The sequence below is a fragment of the Adiantum capillus-veneris genome, chromosome 9 (assembly GCF_014529385.1).
Source record: "Adiantum capillus-veneris isolate H3 chromosome 9, ASM1452938v2, whole genome shotgun sequence".
Lineage (NCBI taxonomy): Eukaryota > Viridiplantae > Streptophyta > Polypodiopsida > Polypodiales > Pteridaceae > Adiantum > Adiantum capillus-veneris.
This window is the reverse complement of record NC_140939.1, coordinates 66413230-66440065: the sequence shown is the minus strand read 5'-3', so window position 1 is coordinate 66440065 and position 26836 is coordinate 66413230. Positions and strand designations below refer to the sequence as shown.

The following is a 26836-nucleotide window of genomic DNA, read 5'->3' as shown; positions in this document are numbered from 1 at the left end:
GGCCAAAGTGATCTATGAGACAAGAAACTTACAATGTGGTGGATCTGATACAAAGTCAGTAACAAAATGACAAAATGACAAAATAAAATAATATGGGATCCTGAACTGCTAGGTGTGAACTAAGCAGCTAGCTATCTAGCTGGGATAGCTAGAGAGAGAGCTTACCCTCATTCTATAACAAAAGCTAAAGCTACTCTATAAAATTTGGAAACTTTTAAGGCATTAACGATGTAATTAAGTCAATGAAGGCTAGCTCAATTGATAGAGCAAGAGCCTCTTGTGTCCAAGGTCTTAGGTCCAAACCCACCCCCTTGACAGCTCGTGGGACATGTAGCCCCTAGGGACAATTCCCCAAAGTCTATATAATGGGTTGGACAACCTTGTCGAGTTCGAATGCTCCACCTCACGAAGTCCTGTGTGTGAGTTGTAATTTCAAACGGTTTGCTAGGCCTAAGGAAAACATGCTTGGCTATGTTACACGACCCTTGCAAGGGGACCTTTCAGATGTCGGCCAAACATGCTTTAACGGAGAGTGAGATGTTCCTAACTTGTAGCATGGGCATTTAACATGTCATTCCAACACACTCTGCCTAAAAAAACTATGGTGCCAAGCTAATGAGGGTAAGCTTTCACCTGCCAACCATCTTTCACCAGCTCAAAATAACTTTCCTTTTGGCACTTATATCACTAGTCATCTGAATCCAACGTGACTTAATTTCTTTTACGGAGGGAGCCATTCTTTAGCAGGAAGCTTGTGTGGCCATTGTTGCACAGAGCTCACTACAACCAATCCATTCCTTGCTAGACAAAAGCTATCCACAGACAACTGGCCTACCCCAATTGTTTTTTGTAATGTTTGAGCGACCCACAAATTGAATGGTCAGAAGAAATGCCAATGCAAGCCTCAGTCAGTTCTAGATGTTTCAAGGCAGTGAAAAAAGAAAGGGGACGGAGTGGGAGGGAACAGAAGGGGGAAGGGTCTCCAAGACTCAATACGGTAGAGGAGCCAAGTGTGAGACACACCCAATAGGGAAACGATATTACCCAATTTTTGAGACAAAAATGTGGAATATGTTTGGAATCTTGCTTATGCATCCTCTTGTCCCTTGCTAAGAAGTGTACCATTATTGAAGCTCCTAATCCTTCAAGCCTCAAAAAATGAATTCTATATATTAAAGCACTAAGACAAAATCTGAAAAATACCAATCTTGGAATATTTTAATGCTCCTTTTCATGACAAATCTGATGCAATTTCCGAATTTGAAAATGATTAGATATGCAAAATCGCCTCCAAAACTCCTATTTCTGCTTGGTTCCTCTAAAATGGCTCCATTTCCTATCTTTTCATTAAAAATACCCATCTTTTTTAAAAAAATCTGTACCTGCTTTTTGACCTCTTTTATTCAGCAATACAGAAACCAAAAGAATGAGAAGCCTAATCTCCTAATATCAGGGCTATGGGATACATGGAAAATGACATCCAAGGACGTGCCAACATACAACACTGGAGGCGGCCACTCGGCCTGTGACATGATTTAAACAATTTCTACAGCTCAGCACTATTGGGCATTCAGTGTTAGGTTTCTTGAACTGTGCATATTTTCTGGAGAAAGAGGCTCGTTTTAGTAGTCCACTTGAGGAAACCCGATACTGGGTGGTGGTAGAGGTCGTTGCCACTTGTAAAAAATAGCAGCGGTCCACCACTTCGCAGCTTTCAATTCTCCAACTCTGCTAGATAGATGTCCACCTAGCCCTGCACCACAGTGAACTTCAACCTTAGATCATTTCGACGAGGTCGAACAAAAAAGTACATGGAGAGTTAAGGGGAATCGAAAGCGCTTCTATGTAAAGTCTGGTTACAAGTGGACTGATCATACTAGGTATATTGGAAACTTTTGAAAGCAATAAATCCAGCTGTAGATTCTGAATGCAGAATGGGGTGAATAGAGCAAAGCAGCATGGGGGGATAAGGAGAAGCGGGAACACCCTCTCTATGTGGGAAGCAATGCACGTTGAGATGGAATCCGGTCAGCTACACAAGTATTCATGAGATCAAAGAGACATAACACTACCAGCTTTGAGCTTTCCAGATTAGAGTTGCCTTGGACACTCACAAACACAAAGTCTGTATTAATTCCCTTTGGTGGTGAGACAATTGAATCAAGAACAGCAACTACAAGATCGGCCTCCGACAGCTTGTGATATGACATCTAAAGTAAGCAACTCTAAACCACATTATGTAATAAAGATGGTCATAAAAATTAAGTGGTAAAACAACCGTTACTGTGTGATGTTGAAAACAGATTTTTGAGAGAAGCAGAAGTGCATATTAATCGGTAGACTAGCACTATCTATCTGATTGCAGAATTTCTAAAACAATGTACATACAACTAGACGCTTCACCCTCAAATTTTGTAAGTCTACTGGAAAATGCCAGCTTTAACCATATGAGTCCAAGCTACACACACCCCCTTAAATCATCAGATCAAAGTTGACAATGCTCTACTATTTAGCCCACTATCAAGCCAATGGCAGCATAATTTGCATCTATAAAATTGCCTTCCAAATTCGCATAATAACACCACCTCCTAATGGTAGCATTAGAATAGCAAAACTCCCTTACGAAAATAAAAAGACTGCTGTGAGTGTAATGTAAACAATACATGCATGTGTGCAGAATAACATCCACTTGTGCACATAAATTTAATGTGAGACCATAAGGCAAAGTCCAGAATCCATGGGTGTACAAATTCAACGAAAGAGCATCAGCGAAAAAAATGTACTAATTTTAGTCCAATAGCAAGCCAATCGCAGCAAAATTTCCAGGTCTATGATATTCAGTCTACCATATTGGCCTTGATGACGTCACCTACTAATGGTAGCACTCGAACAGCAAAGCTTACTGAAAGGAAAAAAAAGACCAATATAGGCACAATTTTACCTGTACATGTGCAAAACCAAAACAAGAAAAAACCCCAAAAAGAAAAGAGCCTCATATCCCATTCTTACATATACAAGTCAACAGGACTATACCTCTAAAAGCAATGAGACTTAACCAACAAATTTTCCACTGCAAGTTGATCTAGTCTCGATTGTACCTATGACAACAATGAAGCGTAAATAATCTCTCTCTCTCTCTCTCTCTCTCTCTCTCTCTCTCTCTCTCTCTCTTAGTGCAGCCGTTTTTTGACCTAGTAGACAGCAGTCCACTCTTTTGATCATAACTTCTTCATCCGAACTCCGATTTGGGTGATCTATAGCCTCAATCGAAGAGCACGAAGTCCTCTACGCATTGATGTAAAGACAGAAATTTTCAGAGTTATGGAAGGCGTTTCTGTAGCAGCATTTCCAAAGTGAACAGATTCGACAAAATTGATTCTCATCTCCTATTTTACATACAATGTCTTCCGGCGCTCGCAAGGGTTCTTCTTCTTCAACAAGGTCCACAACCATTGTGGAAAATGATCCAAAATCTCCTAAGTGTGGAGATAGCAACACAACCACCCAACCAACGACATCGGAGACCATGATCATGGCGTACTTGGTATCATTGCAAGAGACCGTAAACAAACAAGGCGAAGACTTACGAGCACTTGCAATGGAGAATGGCACACTAAGGGTACTTGTGGTTGAGAATGAGAATCTCAAGAGGACACTTGAGATGCAAACAACACGTTTGATGCAACTTGAAGAGGAAGTCAAGGAATGTAAACGCTCTCTTGTGGACTTGAATGCTTTGAAGGAGCGGATGAGCAAAGTAGAGCATGACCATGTATTGAAAGAGGAGAAATTTGACACTATGAGCCGAGATGTATGCGACATGAAAAATGTATGCACAAACAAGTCTTGGGCTGATGTATGTGGTAGCAATGTGGTTTCTAATTCCTCACTCATGCAAGCTATGGTTCAAACAAAGAATGTTGAGAATGTGGATGTGGAGGAGTTGAAGGAACGGGAGCGACGTTCCAAGAACATTGTTATTCGTGGAATTCCCGAAGAGAAGTTAGAGACACCTCCTTCTCTTGCCATTGTTATTGAAGATTTCTTCAAAACCCACTTTGGCGTGTCCGGAGTTATGGTCTATGGAGCACATAGAGTGGGGAAGCAAGGAGCTCCTCGCTCAGGAGAACGACCAATTGTATGCACCATGACTTGGGAGCATGATACACAAAGGATTAACGGCTTGGAGGATTACAATGTACATTCATTGATGTGGTCAAAGAATCTCAAGCAACGAAGAGGACAAGGAGGGTTAGCATGTATGGTTAAGAAAGGATTGGAAGATTTTGTATCAATTGTGAAAGATGACAAGTACAAACGTTATGTATGGCTGAAAATTATGACACCAAAGAGAGCACCTATTTTTGTAGCCGGTTGCTACATTTCTCATCATGATTCTCCCTTTTATGCTTGCATGGATAGAGATCAACCATTTTCTGATTTGGAAGAGGACATTGCTTATTTCAAAGGTGAAGGTGATGTTATTGTATTTGGGGATATGAATGCTCGCACAAAAACATTGCAACACGATACTCAACAATTTGATATGCCATACATTTCAAGGGAGTTGGAGAAAGTTCACTTGTATGATCGTACTTCAATGGATGAGAAAGAGTCGGATCACTATGGAAAGTTACTTTTACACATGTGTAATAGCACGGGTATGCTCATTGCCAATGGTGTATCTTTGTGGAGTGGAATCAATGGATTTACATGTAGAAGACATAATGGGGATAGTGTGATTGACTATATGCTACTCTCTGAAGCCATCATGTATCGCATAAAGAGTTTTATGTTTGGTCAATGGACCCCGGAATCCGACCATCGCACCTTATGTATTGACCTTTCATGTGGAGAAGCAACTAAGCATGATAATCTCAGCCAAAGGAAAGAGAAGTTATCACTATGTATGGATTTCAAACGGGCACCAATGTACATTGAAATGGTTGAGCAAAAATTATGGATGACAAAGCTTCAATGTGATGCACCATTGGAAACTAAATGGGAAGCTTTCAAGAAAGCTATTTGTTCTTGTGCGAAAGAATGCTTTGCCATAAAGCATCTCCATGGTATCAACAAAGATAGATCACGCAAAAGGTGGTTTGATAAAGAATGTCAAGATGCTCGAAAGTCCTTGATAAAGCTTGATGGAACTATGGACAAAGACAACTATCAAAGTCATTTGCATACATACAAGGCATTGATTCAAAAGAAGAGAAGAAGATGGGAAGTAAAGCAACAAGAATTTCAAGTCCAAGAAAAGGCACATGCATGTGGAAGATTTTGGAAAAACTTGAGAGGCAAGCGGGTTGAGAATTTTGGTAACTTGAGTCTAGTGGATATGTACACACATTGTAGGCAATTATATGAGCAAGAAAATACTGAAAAAATGCCATTTTATGGTTCACTCCCATGTATGCCGTCTTTTTTTACTATTGAGGATGTATGCGGTGGGCTTGAAAAGTTGGCCACTCGCAAAGCGGGAGATCTTCAAGGTATCAAGCCGGAGATGATCAAATGGACAGGAGATTTTACCCATAAGTGGATGTGTGATATGTTCAACCTTGCACTTCAACATGGTATGCCTTACGATTGGAGTACTAATTGGGTTAAGCCTTTGCATAAAGGAGGGGATGTAAAGAATGTAAGCAACTACCGGACTATAATGATTGGGTCTCTTATGGCAAAGTTGTTTGGGTGCATAATGGAGATGAAATTGAGTGATTGGGCTGAAGAGAATGACAAGCGTGCAAAGGGACAAGCGGGTTTTCGTCGATGCCATAGCACCATTGATCATCTTGTCACTCTTCGTGTTCTCATGGAGGAAAGTCGGTTGAAAGGCAAGCGATTGTATTGTTGTTTTGTGGACTTTAAGAAAGCCTTTGATATGATTCCACGTAACAATTTGTGGAGAAGGATGGAAGAACTCCAAGTGCCAAGTGAGTTTATGCTTGCGGTTTCTCGAATCTATGAGAAGGTGATTTGTCAATTGCGCATGGGAAGAGAAATTTCAGAAATTTTTGTAAGCACTATTGGGGTTAAACAAGGATGTCCATTGTCACCAACTCTCTTTGGTCTATGCATCGATCAATTGGAACAAATGGTACTTGACTTTATGCAAGAAGAAGGCATTGAAGAGGTCACTATTTGCAATGCGGTAATCATGCTTTTGTTGTATGCGGATGATGTAGTGCTTCTAGCACACACTTTAGAAGATGCACAAAAACTTATGGTTGTCCTTGAGAACTTTTGCTTGCATAGTGGGCTGATTGTAAATGAATCCAAACAAAGGTTATGCTTGTGAAAACCAACCATAAGGAGAAGCCATGCATTGTGTACAACAACGAGACACTTGAAGTTGTTGAGAGCTTAAGTACCTTGGCCTTGAGGTTCCATCCAATCACAAGCGGCATGAATGTGCTATGCGTCGTTTGGAAGTTGGAAAGAGAGCATATTATGCATTTGAGAACATGTGTAATGCGGGAAACATCAAGTGTTGGGTTCTCAAGAAGTATCTTTTTGATGCATTGGTGACACCGGTTCTTCTTTATGGAGTTGAAGTGTGGGGCGGGAGCATCTCAAAGTCTACTTGGAAAGAGTTTGAGAATGTCCAAAAGCGTTTTCTTACAAACTTTCTCCAAGTTAAGACACAAACACCATATATGCTCCTACTTCTTGAGTCGGGATCTCTTCCAATTGAGGTTATGGGCATGGAAAGGGTTGTGGAGTACATGATAAAGATGCGTCAAAACCCCTCCCATCGACTTCCTACAATTGCATGGGAAGCAAGCAAAAAAGTTCAAAAGACGCATAAAAGCAAGATCTTGAGCACGGGATGGATGCAAGACATAAAGAAGTGGTTTGGGAGATGGGATGCATTACACTTGCTACATGATGCTTCAATTGACTCTCAAGTGAATGAAGCTTTTCTACAACGCCAATGTATTACGGCTTGGGAGAAATCCGGTGGGTCACGCTTCATACATTACACCACCTATATTGCCCCCAACTACAAAACCATGTTCTTCGCTGAGAGAGGAAACCGTACTCACACTTACATGCTTGAGCCTATTCCCTTGTCCGCGATACGCACTATCGCAACAATTCGGCTTATCTCCCATTTCCTTCGATGCGAGATAGGGCGTTGGGGCAATGGAGAAGAGTCAAATCGATTGTGCACATTATGCTCACTGCAAGTTCGAGAGTCTGAGTACCACACACTACTAGAGGCTCAGCTTTTGATCACATCCGAACTTGCTTCTCTCACATTTTCAGCCATAACTTAGACCTACACACTTTCCTCTCCCAGCCAAAGTGTGGGCTCTCCATTGGGACTCTCATCACTACAATTTTGGAGCATCGAGAGTCACTCATCAGCCATACACATACTACATCACATGTAACTTTGGTCCCATAGGTCATATTTGACCTCCGAGGACGATAATAAAATCTATCAAATCTCTCTCTCTCTCTCTCTCTCTCTCTCTCTCTCTCTCTGAATTTGGCAAAATGGGCAACGTCATTGCGTCCGGAACGGTTGGTTCAACAGAGTGTCTCTCTCTGACTGAGGGGCGAGGGCGAGGGGCAAGGGCGAGCCAGCAAGGGCGAGGGCGAGAAGAGCCAGCCAAGGACGAGGGCGAGAAGAGCCAGCCAAGGGCGAGGGCGAGTAGAGCCAGCCAAAGGCGAGGGCAAGCCAGCCAGGGCGAGGACGAGAAGAGCCAGCCAAGGGCGAGGGCGAGTAGAGCCAGCCAAAGGCGAGGGCAAGCCAGCCAGGGCGAGGGCGAGGGCGAGGGCGAGCCAGCCAGGGCGAGCCAGGAGGGCGAGGGCGAGCCAATCAGGGCGAAGGCGAGGACGAGGGCAGCCAGGGCGAGGACGAGGGCTTGGTGACGAGGGCGAGGCCAACCAGGGCGAGGGCGAGACCTCTGCAAGGCGAGGCTGCAACAACTTACATTGCTCTGTCACGTCAACACCAGTGGCAGCGGGTGAGGGCCTTGACTCAGTGCTTGCTCTGTTCTTCTCTCTCGGATGGACCAACCAGTCGAGGATGGTGATGCAAGTGGCTTCACCACCCCACAAAAAATGAAAGCGACATTCAAGCGGAGGAACAGAGATAGTATACTCTCGCCAAGCTCTCCACGGGCAAGGAAAACCGTCAGAGTCCAAGATGATTTAATGATGGAGAGGGTTCAAGTGATGATTAAATTAGGAAAGAGATGTACCCAAACGCAGAGAGTTATAAGAATTCTATGTATGCAAATATGAGGAAAGAATTGGATAAAGCGATGCTTGGTAATCATGATGAGATGTATCTATCTGTGAAAGGGGAGATGCAGGCTCTAATGCGGGCAGGAGTGAATGTAATGGAATGTATTATGCAGAAAAAGTTGGATGAGGCAATTGCAAGCTTTGAATCTTGGAAAACCAATGTGGAAAAGTGCATGAAGGAAAAGGATAGAGTGATTGAAGAGCTTAAAGGGGAACTTGCAGCTTGCAAAATTATGCCCAAAATGGAGGGGGGAAATCAGCCCTCGATGCTAAAGGATCTCGAAGAAATTAAGGAGCAAGTGAAAACTCTGCGCGAAGGGGAGGAACAAAACTCGAAAGAGGCTTCCTCATGGGCGGAGCGCCTTTTTAAAACTCAGGAAAAGGTTGACAAAGCAGAAAAATGGATTGAAGGTGCAAAGAAAGGGAAGGCCCGGATGCCAGAAGCCGCACAGACTTCTACCATCATCAATATGACCATTGAGGAGGAACAGAAGAGGAGGAATAGAGCCCTCCATGTGCGTATTACTGGTATCAAAGACACCAAAAATGTAGAAGAAGAAGTGAAGGAACTCTTGCAGCGAATGGGCATCCCGGAACCTATGCACACAGGTGCTTGGAGAGTAGGAAAGAAGGGAGTAGATGAGAAGGGAAACGTCAAAGAGAAAGCACTTATTTTGTGTTTCCCGACTTTGGAAACAAGGAAGGAAATCCTGAAGAAGAGACCAGCACTTAAGAAAAGTGGGATATTTATGGGGGATGACCTTACTTTAGCACAAATAGCACATATGCAAGAGTTGATGCCAGAGATTAAAGCAGCAAGGGAGAAGGGAAAAATTGCCTTTATAAGGGAAAGTAAGTGGTTTTGGAAAGACGCACAACATGACGGTGCGAGACGTATGGGACCACACTCCGGATGGCAGCATGGAATTGTAATGGATCATATAGGCTGGATGTGGGTGCCTTTGAGGATAGCTTCAGAGATAGAGACATTGTCTTTTACTCAGAGACACATCAGAAATCTGGACAGTTGATGCCAAGTGTGACTGGTTATTCATGGGAGACAGCTTGTCGGCCAGACACTAGATCCCAACATGGGAGTCAAGGTTCAAGAGGGGTAGCAGTCTTATTCAGGGAGGAGTTGCAGCCGCTATTACAAATTGTCCGGAGAGATGACCAGGCGAGATACATGTGGGTGAGACTGAGAGCTGAGACAAGCAGATTCTTATACATTGTTGTGTGCTACTTTCCCCCTAGCACATCAGTCTATACCTCACCTAGAGGGCAATCCCCTTTCTCTATACTTGATGTTGACATATGGGAGTTTTCTAGAGATGGAGATATCATTCTCTTGGGAGACTTTAATGCCAGGACGGCCAACTCCCAAACGGTATTTTATGATACCTCGGAGGAGATGCTTAGAGAGATGGATATATCGGAGATGGGGCTTGACAGACACTCACAGGACAGAGAGCACACAGAGTATGGGAGATATCTCATGGAGATGACGACTACGCATGGTTTGGCCATACTTAATGTCTAGAGATTTTTCCTTCGTCTGGGGGATTCACATGCTTTCCACACAGACATGGGGCCAATACAGTGGACTATGTCATGACTTCACCGAGCTTCATCTCTAGTATTCAAGATCTCAGTGTGGGACCTAGACCTGTTGGAGTAGCAGTGGACCATGCTCTCCTGACTTTTTCAGTCTCTTTCCAATATAGCGCCTTTCAGACACCACGGAGGATTGCACACACACGGTATACTTTTACACCAGAGATTGACTCAATCTATGTGGAGGAGATTTACAGGCGGATGTGGGCAGCCGAGCCTGTATATACAGTGGAGGAGATCACCACTCTATTGACGAAGATCTTGCATGGGGCAACAGCAGAGGCATACCCACACACTCAACCAGATCAGAGAAGACGTTCTGGGAACATGCCTCAAAATAGCTGGTATGATGAGGAGTGCAAAGAGATGAGAGTTCAGATTCAGAGAAAGCTTATACTTGGAGTCATTACATACAGACAGTCTCAGATTGCCCTTCGACGTTTAGTGCAACGGAAGAAGTGGGCCTTTTTAGCCCAGATGGAACGTGATTTGTATCAACTCTTTTTGAGTCGAGATTCAAGTGAGGCCTGGCGTCTGTTCCATGAACACTCACCTCCTCCAATGATTACTTCTCCCGATATTTGGGGTCAATATGCAGCATCATTATATACAGTACATGGGCAACCACCATTACCAGACCCTCTAGAGCCATGTCCAACCACTAGTACCTTCTTTACCACTGAGATGGTGAAGAACGCCATTGACAGGATGAGGACTAGGAGAGCATATGATCATGAGGGTTTGGTGGCAAAGCACTTGATACATGCTAGAGATTTACTGTCAGAGGTTCTTGCGCGGTTGTTTAACCGTGTCATGTGTGAGGGACTACCCGAGTCTTGGAGATTATCTACTATTGTACCTCTCTTCAAGGCAGGGGACCCCACGGTGCCAGGGAACTACCATACTATTATGATAGGGCACACATTGGCACGGTTGTATGCATCCATGCAACCGAGTAAATGGGCAAAAAATGAGGGCACATGTAAGACGGATGTATTGTTGCTTTGTGGACTTCCGCAAAGTATTTGACACAGTGCCGAGGGCCAGATTGATGCGTAGGCTACTGAAGTTGGGAGTACCCACACAGATCATATGGGGGATCATGGCTTTATACAACTCAGTGACTGGCCAAGTACGCACTCTTGAGGGGATTTCTGACATTGTTCATTCCACTATTGAAGTGAAACAAGGGTGTCCTTTGTCCCCTACACTTTTTTGTATGTATGTAGATGAGGTCTCTAACTACATTGACAGAGAGGGCAACAAAGGTGCTCAGCTAGCAGGGACATGGATCCCTTTATTATTATATGCTGATGATATTGTGTTGATATCAGAGTCACCAGAGGGCATGCAGAGACAGTTGGATGCATTGCACAGCTTTGCAGAGGATAGTGGATTGTCTTTGAACCTTGGTAAAACCAAGGTTATGGTGTTTAACACCACACCACAGTGGGTCAAGAGATCGGTACCTACACTCGTATATGGTCAGGATACTGTGGAGTACACAGATGAATATACATACCTGGGGGTGGTATTCACAAGACCGAGGTTTACTCTGAGGAGAGCAACAGAGACTAGACTGTCCAGAGCCTATGCGGCATTGGGAGGGCTAGAGAGGATGTGTTCGCAGGTTGAGTTTCAAGAACCACGAACAAAGCTATGGCTCTTTGATAATTTGGTTGCTTCAACTATGCTTTATGGGGTCAAGGTTTGGGGACCATCGGTGAATCATGACAATTGGAGGAGCATGGAGAGACCCTTGGTATTTATGATATCCCGGATGATTAGAGCCAAGGCCTCCGTACCACATGCGATTATTCGAGCGGAGGTAGCCGCCCCTCCTATTGAGATTGAGGCTCTTACGAGATCAATGTCCTTTATGCACAGTCTATGGGATACACATAGAGGAAAATATACTAGATTGGCACTTGAGTCCCCTAGACAGTTAGCGATGCAAGGAGACGCATCATGTTGGTATGCGTAGATGACCTCATGGTTTCAGAGGCATGGTTTCAACATGGATAGATTGCCTCCTTTTCAGTATTCCCTGGATGCACCCTCCCTGCCAGTCACACGCACGGAGATCATTAGACTCATTCGTCACGATCTTATACAGTTGGACACCAGGAGGAAATGGGTAGAGCCGATGCAGGAGTTGGGCACGAAGATGGCTTTCTACAAAGAGCATCTTCTCCAACTTTCGGAAGATGGGTTTGTGATTCGTCCAAGCTACATGGACACTCATTTGTCTCATGGTCTGCGATGTGCTATTGGTCAGATTCTCACATCCTCACACCAGCTGGGGATTGAGACGGGTAGATTCAGAGGGATACCACCGGAGTCTAGGATATGCCAGCTATGCGATAGAGAGCCAGAGACAAAGCTACACTACATATGCCATTGCACTGTGTATTGTGAGATACGAGAGCGCTTCCATTGCTTATTCAGGGAGGGTTTTTGGACCCCTAGATAGAGTCATGAGGTATCAGGATCAGAGATGACTTGGCTTATATCTACTTGAGCTACACCGACATAGAGATAGTCTGCTGAGGAGACATGGAGTACGACAATCATAGAGACAGATCACAGACTTCTTTGGATCGAGGGAGCCAGGAGACCAACCACTAGCACAGGGTTGTACCCACATTCATACCAGAGGCACCCTCATTGACAGGGCGACTAAGCTCGGGAGATCGAGATGACCACGACCGAGACACACGAGAACACTCCATCGACGGAGACTCCAGCAAAGGATCAGAGGCATTCTAGCACGACACTCAGAGTGTCATTGAGGGCCTACTCTACATTTTCACATTTCACATTTCATTTTCAACTTTCATTTTTCATTTTTTACATTCAGTACTTTTTGTACTTGTACTTTAGACATTGTATTAGATTCACCACTTTGTATCTGATGGTCTCATAGGTCATTTTGAAAACAGTTAATATATCATTTCATATCTCTCTCTCTCTCTCTCTCTCTCTCTCTCTCTCTCTCTCTCTCTCTCTCTCTCTCTCTCTCTCTCTCTCTCTCTCTCTCTCTCTCTCTCTCTCTCTCTCTCTCTCTCTCTCTCTCTCTCTCTCTCTCTCTCTCTCTCCATCCAGAGAGAGAGAGAGGAGCGAGAGGAGCAGTCGTCACTGCAGAGCTCGGCCCGCACACATCGACCGAGCACTAGAGCTACGGAGATCCACACCGCCACGATTGAGGAGAGGGGCTACATAGCATCGATGGAGACTATAGCAAAGGATTCGAGCCATACTCTCTCGACATCCAAAGTGCAGATGAGGATGGATTCTAGTAGTAGTATCTTTATTCTAGTTCTTTTGTACCCAGACATGGTACTAGATTCACCATTTTGTAACACATTGGTCTCATAGGTCATTTTGGCTTTTGAAGACGTGTTAATATAACATTTCATTTCATTTCTCTCCCCCAAAAAAAAGAAGGGGGGAAGGGGGTGGGGGGGGGGCGCTGATTTTTATTATTTGAAAATCCCTCAAAACGTGGTGCCGATTCTGAGGGCAAGTACAAACTGTTACAAAGCAAGCCCGAATGTGACGACTGAAACCCTGTATACAATCATCAATGAGCCACATGGGCAAAAACTATAGTAACTGTAAGAACTGAAAGGCCAGAGGAAAAACCTCTCCTAAAGGGAGTAAAAAGTGCCGTGGCAAACCAAGTGGCAGAAGCCTTTGAAAGATAGGCACTCCCACCAGCAGTTCACTCTGCAACTGTATGCCGAAAAGCCACCATTGGTGATATGGAGCAAGGAACACCTGCAAATGGCGGTAGCTCTTCGAGCAAACGCCCACCAATTGGTACCATCTGAAAGTATAGGCTATGGAGAAACATAGGGGAGGGAGCAGTCAAAGATGGAATTGATAGAGGAGCAGCTGGCATCACCAAGAAAACTGCAGCAGGAGGCCACAAGATGCCGAGCAAAATGTTGCACTTGGGCAGACAAGGAGCTCATTCCACTTGCTGAAGGTGGCTCCCAAAAACTAGAGCTAGGGAGGGAACTCCAAGAAGACAGTGCAAGAGGCTCTGATGACAATCATGTTATCAACCCACTATGGAGAACCTGGAGCAGCGAGCCAACAACCAACAACCCAACCAAACAAAACAACCACAGCAAAAAACAAAGGAGGGAAAGACACACCAAAAGGATGGAGAACCTAGTACAGAGAGGGGAACAGCGAGCCAACGTCCAACAACCCAACCAAACAAAACAGCCAAAAAACAAAAACAGAGGAAAAGACACAGCACTAGGAAGCGGAACCATCTTAGGGTGCACAGCCCAATGATATGGCATTTATGAGCGCTTACTTGTGCATGCTTTGCAAGAGCCTAACAAAGAAGGCAGATTTCTTCACTGATTGGGAGATGGCACAGGATGAGGCCACTTCCACCCATGAGCATTCATAGGACGCGACAGAGGCACAACCTAATCTCAACCTTGATGACTTTGACTAAAAGGATGTTGAGATTCATCTTCCACCTTCTGATGAGGCAAGCACTTTTGGAGCTTGATGTGTCATTGTAACATTGTGTCCCCCCACCCCCTCCCTAGTTAGGCTTTAGCCTTTTTTGCCCCTTTATCATTTGGATCCCTCGAGGCATGTATTAATCTACTTGTATCCGTCATTATGCAATTAACGTACTATTGGAGTATTTTGCTAGTATGAGTCATGTTTTCTATCTATTTTGGTACTTCAATGTTTAAAGAGTTGTTACCTCTACGTGACATTTGTGTAGCTCAAACAATTCACCAAAAAAAGTGGTTTTTGTTTTTTTTGTTCCATGCATCGACCCCATTCACTGACTTTTGTCGTCCCAAACCCGACCCTTTTCTCCATCCTTATTCCCCGTCCCATGTTTCTAAGAGATGACCTTCATGGACATCTACGTTGGCATAGCCATCTATCCGCACTACGAGCATCCCTCCGGTTTGCATTTGGGTTCATACCATTCGAGTTGGCACAGTAAAGGCACTTGTTTGCCAATTACCAACAACAAGGGTACCATTGATTCACATTGCTCCCCACCCCCACAAAAAAAACCCTTTCTTTTTGTACATCAGTTATCCTAGCGTCTTCAACTGAAAGAGACGCACAAGTAGTGGACTTTATGGGTATGTCAAGAAGTTGTTGTAAGCCAAATAGCCTCCAGACTTTGGTAAGCAGTGATTTGCAGGGAGTTTCATTGGGTAATCGCCGACATCAAATTTTGAGGTGTAGTTGACTTTGTTCATCGACAATGAGTCTTCTTGTTCATCATAAATATTGATGGTATGTCCATTGGAGTCAAGCTCTCGGCGGGTACACTAAGCTCCATTCACAATTTAGTGGCTACAGTAGAGGCGTGTTGTTTGATATGCCAAGTGGTAGAAGAAAGATTGTCAATCCATCTGAGTGGCACACCCCTCTAGAGGCCGCAGCTCCTTGGTGGATGGGGGCCTTCACACGCTTGGAGGTCCTCATTGCAATTAGGGCTTTGTTCGGAGACAGTAACCCCCCATGTTTTTCGAGATTCAGGGGGAGGACCGGCTTCACAAAGTCTCAGTAGAGGCACCACAAGTTGCAAAGTGCTATTTTCACAGGATTAGAGTTGTGTGCATCTGTGGGAGGACTCGTCATCAATCCTGACCTAGTAGATCTTGAGTCAGGACACTGGCGGCTTTGGGCGTGGGAGAGTCGTCCTTTGACAAGAGACTCGAGTGCAGTGGGACCCAGGAGAGTGGTTCTGGCGGGATCCTTTCTCTTCAACCAACCACCCCAAGGACTCCTTTTTTCTAGTACACAGCTCGTTTGGGGCGACACATTCTGACATCACAGAGAGAGGCTCGCACAACTACTACACTTCACTGGCACGAGGAGGATCTCACGGCTAAGTTCCTGTCAGTTTTTTGGGAGCGATTGTGGGACAGCAGGCAACCGAGGAGAGTTACTATTTTTCAATGGCTGGTAGCGCACAAGGCTACAGCAGTTGCGAGTTGGTTGGTACACAGCGGCTTCTCGGTACCATGTGCGGCCTATGGCCATCCTATGGAGAGTCAACGACATTGTTTGTGGGATTGCCGCATGGCAAGTGATCCCATAGAGACACGTACCCCAAGATATACATATGAAGTGACCACTTCCATCTAAGCTCTTGCAAGAGTGAATGTAGCCTAGCTCCTACCCTATCTTGAGGTGTGAGAGATTATGACCTCATTCTTCCCAAAGCTCATTGTGAGGCCTCTCAGCTGACGGATGTCAATGCATCCAATCAAGCAAGGACGATGTACCTTAAAGAACATGGAATAATCCTGTCTTGGTGCTCTTGTCACCCACCTTGTGGCACAATGGAAATACTCATGGCTCAATCTCTTACTTATGGAACTTACAAAACAAATCCTTAGCAACTGTCAAGTGCAACGGAAGGGTTTAAAGATTTAGCTCGGATCTAGTAGTCCGCACAAACACAAGGTTACTTAACTTCACTTGAAAAGAGAACTGAAATGAAGACAATGAATGAGAGAGATAGGCAGAGAGAGAAAAGATAGACGACATGGCATGTCGGGTCCCAACCACCCTCAAGAGCCCCTTTGCTCTAGTGCCAAAGCGAGTACTTTCTTTATTACTTGCACAAATGCTGATACAATAGTCCTACATGTTGAGATGCTTGACGACGACGATGGTACTTGCGGTCAAGGCTGAAACTGCGAGGTTAATGGGCTGAAAACTGAAATCGCTAGAGATGCTGATGGGGTACTGCAAATGCGGCGAGGCTAAGGGCTGATCTATTGTCGTCGATGACTACAATGGCTGAAAACTGAAAAACGCTGACTGTAGGGCTGGCTGGAAACTGAAAATGCTATCTTGGCCGCAACGGGAAGGGTGACCGCAACGAGGCTATGGCTGTCCGCTGAGGTACTGCTGCGGGACACCAGGGGAAAGGCAAAAATGCTGATGTTGCTGAAAACGCTGAACAGAAACACTGGGGTACTTGCTGAGAAAACGCTGGTGATGATGACCATCACCAGATACTTGGTACTGTTGGTTCTAAGAGGCTCTTCTTCCTGCTCCTTTGGCTTCTTCAAGCACCCAAGGGGCTGGTTAAATAGGTGCTACAGGTTAGGTCAAGCAGGCACAAGGGCAGCCCCACGATTTGGGAAGTTGACAGGTCATTTTAATTGAAAAAACACCTATATGAGGTGGTTCACGTGCGGTCAGGAAAATAGTTCCATGCGGTGAAAATGCTTATGCTTGGTGTTGGATATTGATGCTAATACTAATGGTTTGTGCAATTAGAGGGTATGCAGCTACTCTAAGTGCCTGGACACATGTCCTACGTACAAGCTCACAAGGGTGCCAAAACACTTCCTAGGCTGACCTAAACCCTAGAAGTAGGTACACCTTGTCCACATGCACATAGGGTTAGATGTGCACATGACAGCGATGCTCTCAGACACCCATCCCATGACGCATCAAAAATGTCCGTTCCGGAAGGTTACATACCCCTTCTCAATACTCTTATCACCATTTTACGTATCAGAAGTACCCGTCTCAGGTGGTCCAACAAATACTCCCTTTTACAGTACTCTAATCATTCCTTTCGAATGACGCACAATCTATGAATCCATTTATCTAATGATTCATAAAATTATAATTCATTCAGAATTTGATTTTAAGCTATAGCTATTTTAGCAACAATGTCTGAGCACACAAAACACTTGTAGCCATGAGGAATCATCAATGAAATAAAGAAATACCACCCGAACCACCTTGCTGAGGGTGAGGGACCTGTACTTAGAAAGGAACTCCGCCCCCTCTATCTCTCTTGTCTGCCATTTATTCCAAGTTCAGTTTGTTGCTTGAGGATCGGTTCAATAATGTTGCCGTGTTTTGTGCATTTGTCAAGTGACTCGCCGGTTTCAAAGAGCCTCTCATAAGAAAAGCACAGAGCTTGTAGAGCTCCTTAATCCAATGTTGCCCCTCTAACCTCCTTGTTGGTACTAAGGTCTCAAACAAAGACTAATGTTTCATAAAAACCACCTCCATGTCCAGCTTACACACCTCGCGTATTACACACCTCGCTCCGCTTTCTAAGCATCTCGCTCAACATCTGCCTTCTTGTTGTTGTTGTTGCCTTTCTTTGCTTTAACCTTCTAATTGCATTTTGTTAAACCAATCACGGGGACAGGCACCATGTGCCAATGGAAAAGAACAAATTGAACAACTTTAAGCATTTCAAATAACACTGAATTGAAAGAGATGCACGACACATGAGACAAGGAGTGGCGGAGTTCCACCCCAAGAGAGCACTAGCCCCAAACGTTGGCACCCCTTTCGGTATTTCTTTATATTGCTTGAACTCAATAAAGCACCGGTACTCCATCCTCTGCACCTCCATGCCGGAGCGTGCCAGAGAATGAGCCCTTGGCTCATAATTTAAGGCCCTTGGCCTATGAAAAGCAGTTACATGAAAAGCTTCAAACTCAAAAGCATCTGGTCCCAAAATCATTAGCACCAAATCAACCAGCACGTTTTGCAGAAACCCGTACAGGCTGCTACGTCATCAGGTCAACGCAAAATCTGGAAACTCCGTACAACCTCTACGACATCATCACTTTATTACCTGAGCCGTTTATGTGTGTCTTGCTTTGTTTTGATGTCTTAGGTCAATTGAGCCCCATCAAACGGGGTCCCATAAGTTGGTGGGAGCTCCTCTTTAAAAATAAGCCACTCGGCAAGACTTTACAAGTTGGTAAAACTTCTTCTCCTACTTCCGCTTCTTCTGATGCTTCTTCTTAGGGTTTAGGCCCCTCGATCAGGATCTACAGGTTGGCTCCGTTCTTCAGTGGCTTGACACGTCAGCAGTTTGTGACATCCCCCCTTCTTGAAAGAAAGTAATCGTCCGTGATTACAACATACCTGCAAAACAACTCAAGTTAGCTCAAAAAATTTCCGAGGGTCATTTCGAGGGACAATCCGAAGGACAATCAATTTTCTCGATCCAAATTGGAGCTCTTGATATCCTGGGTCGTTCGCTTCCCAGAAAAATCTCATCCAATAAGGAGTCTCATTCCAGATTGGAGCTCTTCATTTTCTAGCGTAGTAAAATTAGCCATCACACCCAAACCGCGTTGATTTCCAACAGGTGTCTTGATACACTAAAATTACATACCCAGGCAATCTCGTCCAACATTTCAAACAAATTTCAAACAAGATCACCAAACAAGTTCTCAAATAGAACTTAGAGAACTGCTGAAAAAGCATTCTCGACGTCGGTTGCACTCGAAAGTCAATTGGGCTTCGGACCTGAAACCTGCACCAAAATTAGGGTTAGATTTCTTCCATAAGGTTGTAGCCAACCACAACTTGGTCCAGGAGATCTTGAATAGTTGAAACATGCCTCAACAGACAATATTCCTATGGCGGTGGTAGTCCCAGGATATAGCAATCACACTAGGTCTCCAAGGTTATCAGCTCGAGAAGAGACACCTACCGTGGCAAGCATTACAAGATACCCCACTCTGCCAAAAGCTGCACTCTGAAGAAAGATGTTTGAAGGCATGTAACATCGGGCAAAAATTTTCTTGAAAACTTGCCAAGTCCTTGGAGTGCGCGGCTTGGTAGTTATAGACATCCACCACTGCATGGCACTGCCTCTGAGAAAAACAACAGCTTGAAAAATCCTTAATCCTTCTCTTGCAAGTGATCTTTATGGCTAATGCTTTGTAGGACAGAGCGATGAAGACGAGCACGCCCGATGTGCAATGGAGTAAGGGTGGCAATGGCTAATAAGTCCAGGGTCGAGAGTCGAAGATTCTTTATTAAAGGAAAAATTCTGTGAAATCCCTTAGCTTCGTCTTGCTCTGTCTGCTCTTTGGTAAGACCGGTATGCTTTCAGAAAAGCACACGCCTGAAGCTCTGATACCACTGTCACGAGGACGAGCAGCACGTGCCAACGGAAAAGAACAAGCTGAACAACTTTAAGCATTTCAAATAACATTGAACTAAAAGAGATGCACGACACACGAGACGGGGAGTGGCGGAGTGCCACCCCAAGAGAGCATTGGCCCCAAATGCTAGCATTCCTTTCAGTATTTCTTTATATTGCTTGAACTCAGTACAACGCCGGTACTCCATCCTGTGCACTTCCATGCTGGAGCGTGCCAAAGAATGAGCCCTTGGCCTATGAAAAGTAGTTACATAAAAAGCTTCAACCTCAAAAGTAGTTACATGAAAAGCTTCCATCTCAAAAGCATCTGGTCCCAAAATCACTAGCACCAAAAGCTACCAACATGTTTTGCCGAAATCTATACAGCTGCCACATCATCGACGTAAAACGCAAAAATCCGTACAAGCTGCCACGGTCATCAGGTTAGTGCAAAATCCAAAAACTTCGTACAACCTTTGCCACGTCATCACTTTATTACGCGAGCCTTTTATGTGTGTGTCCTCCTTTGGTTTGATGTCTTAGGTCACTTGAGCCCCATCGAACGGGAGCTCCTCTTAGAAAATAGGCCACTCGATAAGACTTTGCAAGTTGGTAAAACTTCTTCTGCTTCTTCTGATGCTTCTTCTTAGGGTTTAGGCCCCTCAACCGGGATCTGCAGGTTGGCTCCGTTATTCAATGGCTTGACACATCAGTAGTTTATGACAAAACCTATCAAGGTTTCTAACCTTGACCTCTTTGCTACATTGAACAACTCCTCGAGGTCCAATATTAGGTACAATGGAATCTTTTAAGGACTTCAACTCAAAACTAGTACTTTGCACAACACAAGGTTCCTTTACTTCACTTGTGAGAAGTTGAACACAATGAAAGAGAGAGGCAAAGAGAGATGACACCAGATGTGTATAGGGTCCGAAGGGGGAGTAAAGCAGTCATTAGACCTCAAGATTCCACTTAAAAAAAGGGTTTTTTTATGTAATAAATGAACTAAGTGACTTTAGAGACTGTTCACATGCCTAAATGAATGGCTCTGTGCGAGAGGGTATGCACTCTAATGATCTTTCTCGGCATGCAAGTCCTTTGAGAGACTCACAAATGTGCAAGGCTAGATCCCTAGGCTTTTCCTAACTAGGAATGATACTAACCTGTAGCAGTAGTATGTCCACGAGGCTCAAGACCAATGCGCACGTGACATCCAATACCACAAGTACAATCTTGTCCCTTGAGATGTTGAGATGCCCACTCATAATCAATTGACAAGCAAAAATGTGGATATTGTAGTAGGCCATTGAGCCAAGAGTAGGATGGTCATATCCTCCAATTGATTTGCTTGCGCAAGGAAGTATCTTTCTTGCAGCTGCTTCATCTTCTTAATGAGATCCGCCATGGATACCTTCAATGCATCCAAGGTCCCCAAACACCCCTCCAAAGCAAGCCGCCTCAGTGAAGAGACTCGATCGTCTAGGGAAGCAAGGGAAGCAAGTTGTTTCCAAATCATCTTCGCATCCTTCTCAGATGGTAAGTAGTGAGGATAACAAATGCCTAGATTTGAGCATTGACTCACTTTCACAATGCTGCCCACCGGCCTCTTGAACTACCTATTAACAAAGCCTCCAAGCTCCTACGAACCAAAGAACGTCATCATGGTCAACACCATATAGCATAATCATCACCATTCATTTGTCTGTCTATCCAAAGATGCAAAAGAGTAGGAATTTTAATTGGTTTATCTGCCGCTTTGATGTACATCTTCCATTTATTGGATCCAAAGATTCAAGAGTATTTGGGTATGTGAAAAGGCTAGAACCAGCAGAGATGAAGAGGTACTCCAAATCAGCCCATAACAGCAGAGAATCGACCCATGAACAGGTGAAAAACAGCAACAAGCATTCACTCATCTTTGTCACAAAAACTCAGCACCTCCGACAAGCTCCACTCAATGATTTAACTCCGGAGCACACCGTGGCTCTAATACCATGTCAAAGTGGCAGCAGAAAGGATGAATTGAATGATGAACGCAGCAACAATTGATGATGGCAAACATCTCTCAATGTGAACAGCCATATGAGCACAAACAATTCATCAAGGATCTCAATCTAAATCGGCCCATCAATAGACAGCCACCTATACCTTGAAGATATCTGTCTAGGACTGAATGGACGGGTCACAATAAGCCATCACCTCTGCGAAAATACTCCCACACATGCACGCATGAAATGCAGCCAACAAGGAGATCATACAGAGAGGACAATGAGGAGAGAGACAGATCACGCAGAGAGAAAGTGAGAGGGTAAATGTTGGGAGGACAGAGCATGTGTGAGAGGAAGGGCGAGACTCAAAACACTGATACTAGTCTACAACTGATAATACAATTTTTAAGGTTGGCCCATCTACATGCTCAACCCACACATAGAGCCCCAGGACCCAATAATCAAGGGAGGCCCCAGAAAACAAAATACCCTGTGGCATATAAGTATGCCACCTCAGCATTAATGTGTCACTTGGGACATTCATGCCACATCAGCATAAATGACACATGTACAAATTGCAGAAACAGACTCTAGCCCAATAAAGACTTCGGAACAGGGGTCCAGCCTCTAGCAAGCTACCCGGCCGGGCACATACATGGCTCAAAAGTCCTGATGCAGGTACGTGTACCTCAAAGATGGCCGGTCGCAGCCACAAAACAACTTTCACTCCCTACCTTGCTTCTGAGAGATACTGGAGCCACTACTGGACATCAGGTGAAACAACAGATACAACGTTTTTTTACATAGAAATTTTCTTCTTTTAATTATAACATCTTGAGATCACAGACCAACACGCACATACATGCTTACGTGTAGGTATATGTCTTCTTATACATGCAGATATCTATATGATCTTTTCGCATTCAAAAGTTGATTGATAGTATTACTTTCAAGAACTTTAACAATATTTAAACCTATTGTCTCACACAAGTACACGCTAGCAGTGAGTTCAGTATCTTTGGGAACAGAAAACTGTTGTGTTACTGGTAAGGGACAGATGTTACTTGCAAAAGTGTCATAATAAAGACACAAATGCAAAGAGCCACCTTAATGCACCCACTACCCATCAGATCAGATATTAATATCATGACTTTATGTATGGCAACTGACTTTTTCACTTCATGTATTTCCTCTTTCTGTTTTCTCGACTACCCTTCTTAGTATTAATGCACGTTATATGAAGACAAATTGTCAATTAAACAAAAGGACTAAGGTTGATACCTGCGACAGCTCTCCCTTCATTATATTTTAATTTTTCTATTTCCCTGTTTCAAATTATTGCCGGAAGCACACACCACTTCTCCATCTTGGCCCAATCCCTCATGGCTTTGACCCTTAATCAGAGGTCTTTGAACAAGATTGCACCGCTAGTTGTGTGAATGGCTCCATGCTTATTGGTATAATTCTTCTGAATACGTGTACGAATTATTTTGTGATATGATGTTGACCAAACTACTAATCATGCTGAAGACTACTAGATCCTTCTCTTCCAAGAACCCTGCTAAGCCTTCTCAACCATATGTCATAGTCAACGGAATATGGTGTGGCACATAGATTATCCACATAATCAGCAAAGGCTTTTAGAACTATTGATGCTTCTCCTAACACCTGTTGGATGGCCCTTCGAGTCCATGCCCTCACTCTCCATTGCAGAGCTGACTCTATACTATCAAACTGTGGTAAAATGCCTCCACACAGGTAGAAGAGCACATATATTAGACTCTCAATATCTGAGGCAGGACAAGTCCTTCCTTCTTGAAGAGCATCGCTCGAAGAAAACTTCAAGTTGGTTCCAGGGCTGTCCTTCTCTTCCAAAATAGCATGACCCCAGTCAACCAAGACATAATAGCTATCACAACTAGCTTCCTTCACTCGTACAACATGATCAGGAGAAATGTTTGCATGTTGTATGCCAACTAATTGAGCACTTCGTAAAGCTGAGAGGCAATCATGACAACATTTGAGAAGTTCCATGGGTGGAAGAATACCATCCCTGGAGAAAATCCTTTGCAAAGACTCCCCCACTGGAGAGGTGATGAGAACAGGAACTCCACACCAAGGGTGATCACAGCGCCCCTTCAGCGATTGTTTTGTGCATAACCCTGGATGTAGAAGCTCGCCAGAATGCACTAATGTATGTATGTACTTGCTTGAGAGTGTTCTCTGCTTCATTACCTTCAGCACTCGCGCCTGGCGTTGAACTTGATACCATGTGCCCATGTCCTCCCAAGAAGGCTCCAGCTGACCAGGATGAGCTCCAACATAGACGTTCAAAAGCTCCTTTGATTCATCATCCAAAGCAACAGCAGTGTAAATAGAGTGTGTGCTGTCACTGAGGTCTTCATGTACCTCAAAGCCTTTTTTCTCATGAGATTCCTCCAGCCATAAAACAGTCCCTGGTTCAATCTTCAAGAATGTGAGTAACTTCGTAGTGCTCCCACTATCAACCTCTTGTATCTCCTCAATTTCTTCCTGGATCTCACTAACTGAAGCTGCTGCAACAGGGTTGTTACCACTTCCATTAATCTCCAAACGTCTTTGCTCAGCTCTTTGCAACAAGCGAAAACTGTGCTGAGCAGACAATTCAGTAATGGAAGTCTTTGGGGCTCTGCACTGTTCCATGCAATGAAATGTGGCCAAAACCATCTGAAGAGCCCCAACATCATGCCAATTCACACTCCCAAACTTATTCCACACTTTGTCGATTGCAGAAACCGTGAGATTGGCATATTGCTGTACCCATGTTGCTGCACTATGATACACTTGAGCATTTGTTGTTTCCAATTTACTTACATCACCCTTAACTTTAACAACACTTCCACCTTGAAAGTGTACAAGCAGAACAAAAGCTGTGAGAACATTTTGATTTGAAGTAGTGTGGGATCTTAGCTGAGAGAGCTTTTTTGAAAGCAAAAGCTGCAATGCATAGAACACTGCTTGGCTTACTTGGGTAGAAGAAGGAAAGCTTCCATAAAGTGCACCATCATCAATGTCATCTCCTACCAGCACAAATTCATAAATATGCTCCCATAACATGTCATCTCCCTTTTCATCTGATCTTTCCACCAGAGCGGCACAGTAAGGACCTCCATGTGGACCATTTATCTTGTGCGTACCAGCAACAAAAAACGGAAAATTATTGTTTTCGTTGTGCCAGAAAGTGCTCCATAGACCTTGGGCAGCTGAATATAAGAAGTCTTCAACAGCAAGACATGCCTCTGCTACCAAAGACGGATCTGAATTTAAAACAGATGGCATCCTCAAGACTTGAGAAAATGATGTGCCCTCCAATGCATGATCAAACTGGTAAAGTTCTTCCAATTTAAATGGTTCATCAAATACTTTGGTTGACAGTCTTTCCTCCAGCCAGCTTTTCAACTCCATATGCAGAGCCTTGCTATCTACAAGCCTTTTTAAGAAATCTTCCAAATCTCCGATGTCTGGGTCGACAGCATCTGTAACAAGCCACAAATGCATGAATTACATTGGCACCTTTAGCATGACTTTAACCTGTTCACTTTCGCATACAGCAAACAAAAATTGCATAAAACATCATACCTCGACATCAAGTGGCATACAGTCTTTGAGTAAATTTAGTTTATGGTTTCTGAGACTGGCAATGTGAATGTGAAGCCAGCCTAAATTCATAATAAAAAATATGGATCTGCTCAGCTTACAGACCCAAGAGAACACTCAGAATGGAATTACAAAATGCTGATACATGGAAATCAACTCTTACCATATACACATAAACAATTCCGGTTCTGTAGATACACACTCTCACAAATGGCCCATGCATATACTATCATGTTCAAAGACAAGGGCAAAATTATGCGTGACCAAAAGCAAGTGATTCATAAAGTGATGAGGGCCTTGTCTGAGCCAAGCTCTACAATCACGTGGATTTTGCTAAGCTTACTAACAATTACGAGAACGGGATCATTCCATCTTACCTATATTGCTGCCCGAGGTATTCATCTTCTCAAAGAAACATTACGAAGACGAGTTGGCCCGCCGCCCAGAGTTCAGTCGAGTGCAGATGCAAACTTTGTTGTAAACGGCACTTTCACATGGAAAAGTTGTTGGCAATAGCATGCTCACTGGGGAAGCATTTTACGTCTTGAACAACGTAATACACTCGCTAATCAGCTTCATACCGCCAGCATAGAAGTGAAGAAATTCTGGCTGTGGAGGTCCGTATCTGCTGCCCCCGAAAATCGATGAAGAGAGAAACCCACGTTGTGTGCATGCATGAGGGGAAATGGGTCCGAGGTCGGAAGGCCCCCGAGATGAAAAGGGAAAAGGCGCGCACTGCAATGCGGGACAAAGGAGAGGCTATGAAGCTTGAAGTTCAGTCTGTGTGTGTGTGTGTGTGTGTGTGTGTGTGTGTGTGTGTGTGTGTGTGTGTGTGTGTGTGTGTGTGTGTGTGTGTTTTGGGGGCGCTCTGCTCTCGCTCCCTGCGATGAAGCTGATGAGTGTCCAGGAAGGCGGAGTCTTTGAATGGAGGGAAAAGATTCCCTCTAAAATTATTTTTTTTGTATTCGAGGATTGTCGGATGCTTTGTATGTTAGCGCCTCTCGCAGCTACCTGCTGGCGATGGTTAAAACTGTGCTTTCGAATCCCCCTCCGCTACCTGCTCTTGAAAAGGAAAAGTGTGAAAGCATTTATAGATTAAAACGTTGGGCGGCTTCAAAAACTTGACATGATCATTCATCAAACTGCAAACATTTGAAATATTTGAAATGAAGTCATGATTCACGCTATCATTCATTTCTTAACTCTTGCCGCCTTTTTTTCTTAAAAAAATATGTAGCAATAGGGGCATTCCCGCCCAGTGATGTTGCAAGAGAGCATCCACAAGCACTACCAGGGTCGCCTAGCCGCACTCGAACCCATGTTCTGGATCACGGAGGACAAGTACTCAGCCAATCCCTTTGAACTTGCTCCTCTCACAATTTCACAACGGCCAGTCAACATCCCA

General features: G+C 44.1%; 1 protein-coding gene across 3 annotated transcripts; it reads right to left on the bottom strand.

The window, feature by feature from the left end:
• Positions 1 to 1615: 1615 nt before the first annotated feature.
• LOC147450601 (uncharacterized) lies at positions 1616 to 26484 on the bottom strand. 3 transcript variants are annotated; one of them, XM_086519767.1, is made up of 5 exons: positions 25809 to 26484; positions 23077 to 25310; positions 3034 to 3098; positions 2784 to 2902; positions 1617 to 1753 (listed from the first exon to the last, which is right to left on the bottom strand). In XM_086519767.1, the coding sequence occupies exons 1-2, from the start codon at positions 25831 to 25833 to the stop codon at positions 23311 to 23313; spliced, it is 2025 nt and encodes a 674-aa protein (XP_086375893.1). In that variant the 5' UTR covers positions 25834 to 26484; the 3' UTR covers positions 1617 to 1753; positions 2784 to 2902; positions 3034 to 3098; positions 23077 to 23310. The 3 variants fall into 3 exon arrangements, with proteins under 3 accessions (XP_086375892.1, XP_086375893.1, XP_086375894.1); XM_086519766.1 differs by lacking the exon at positions 2784 to 2902 and having other exon boundaries at positions 1616 to 1753; XM_086519768.1 differs by lacking the exons at positions 2784 to 2902; positions 3034 to 3098 and having other exon boundaries at positions 1620 to 1753.
• Between the last annotated feature and the right edge of the window lie 352 nt (positions 26485 to 26836).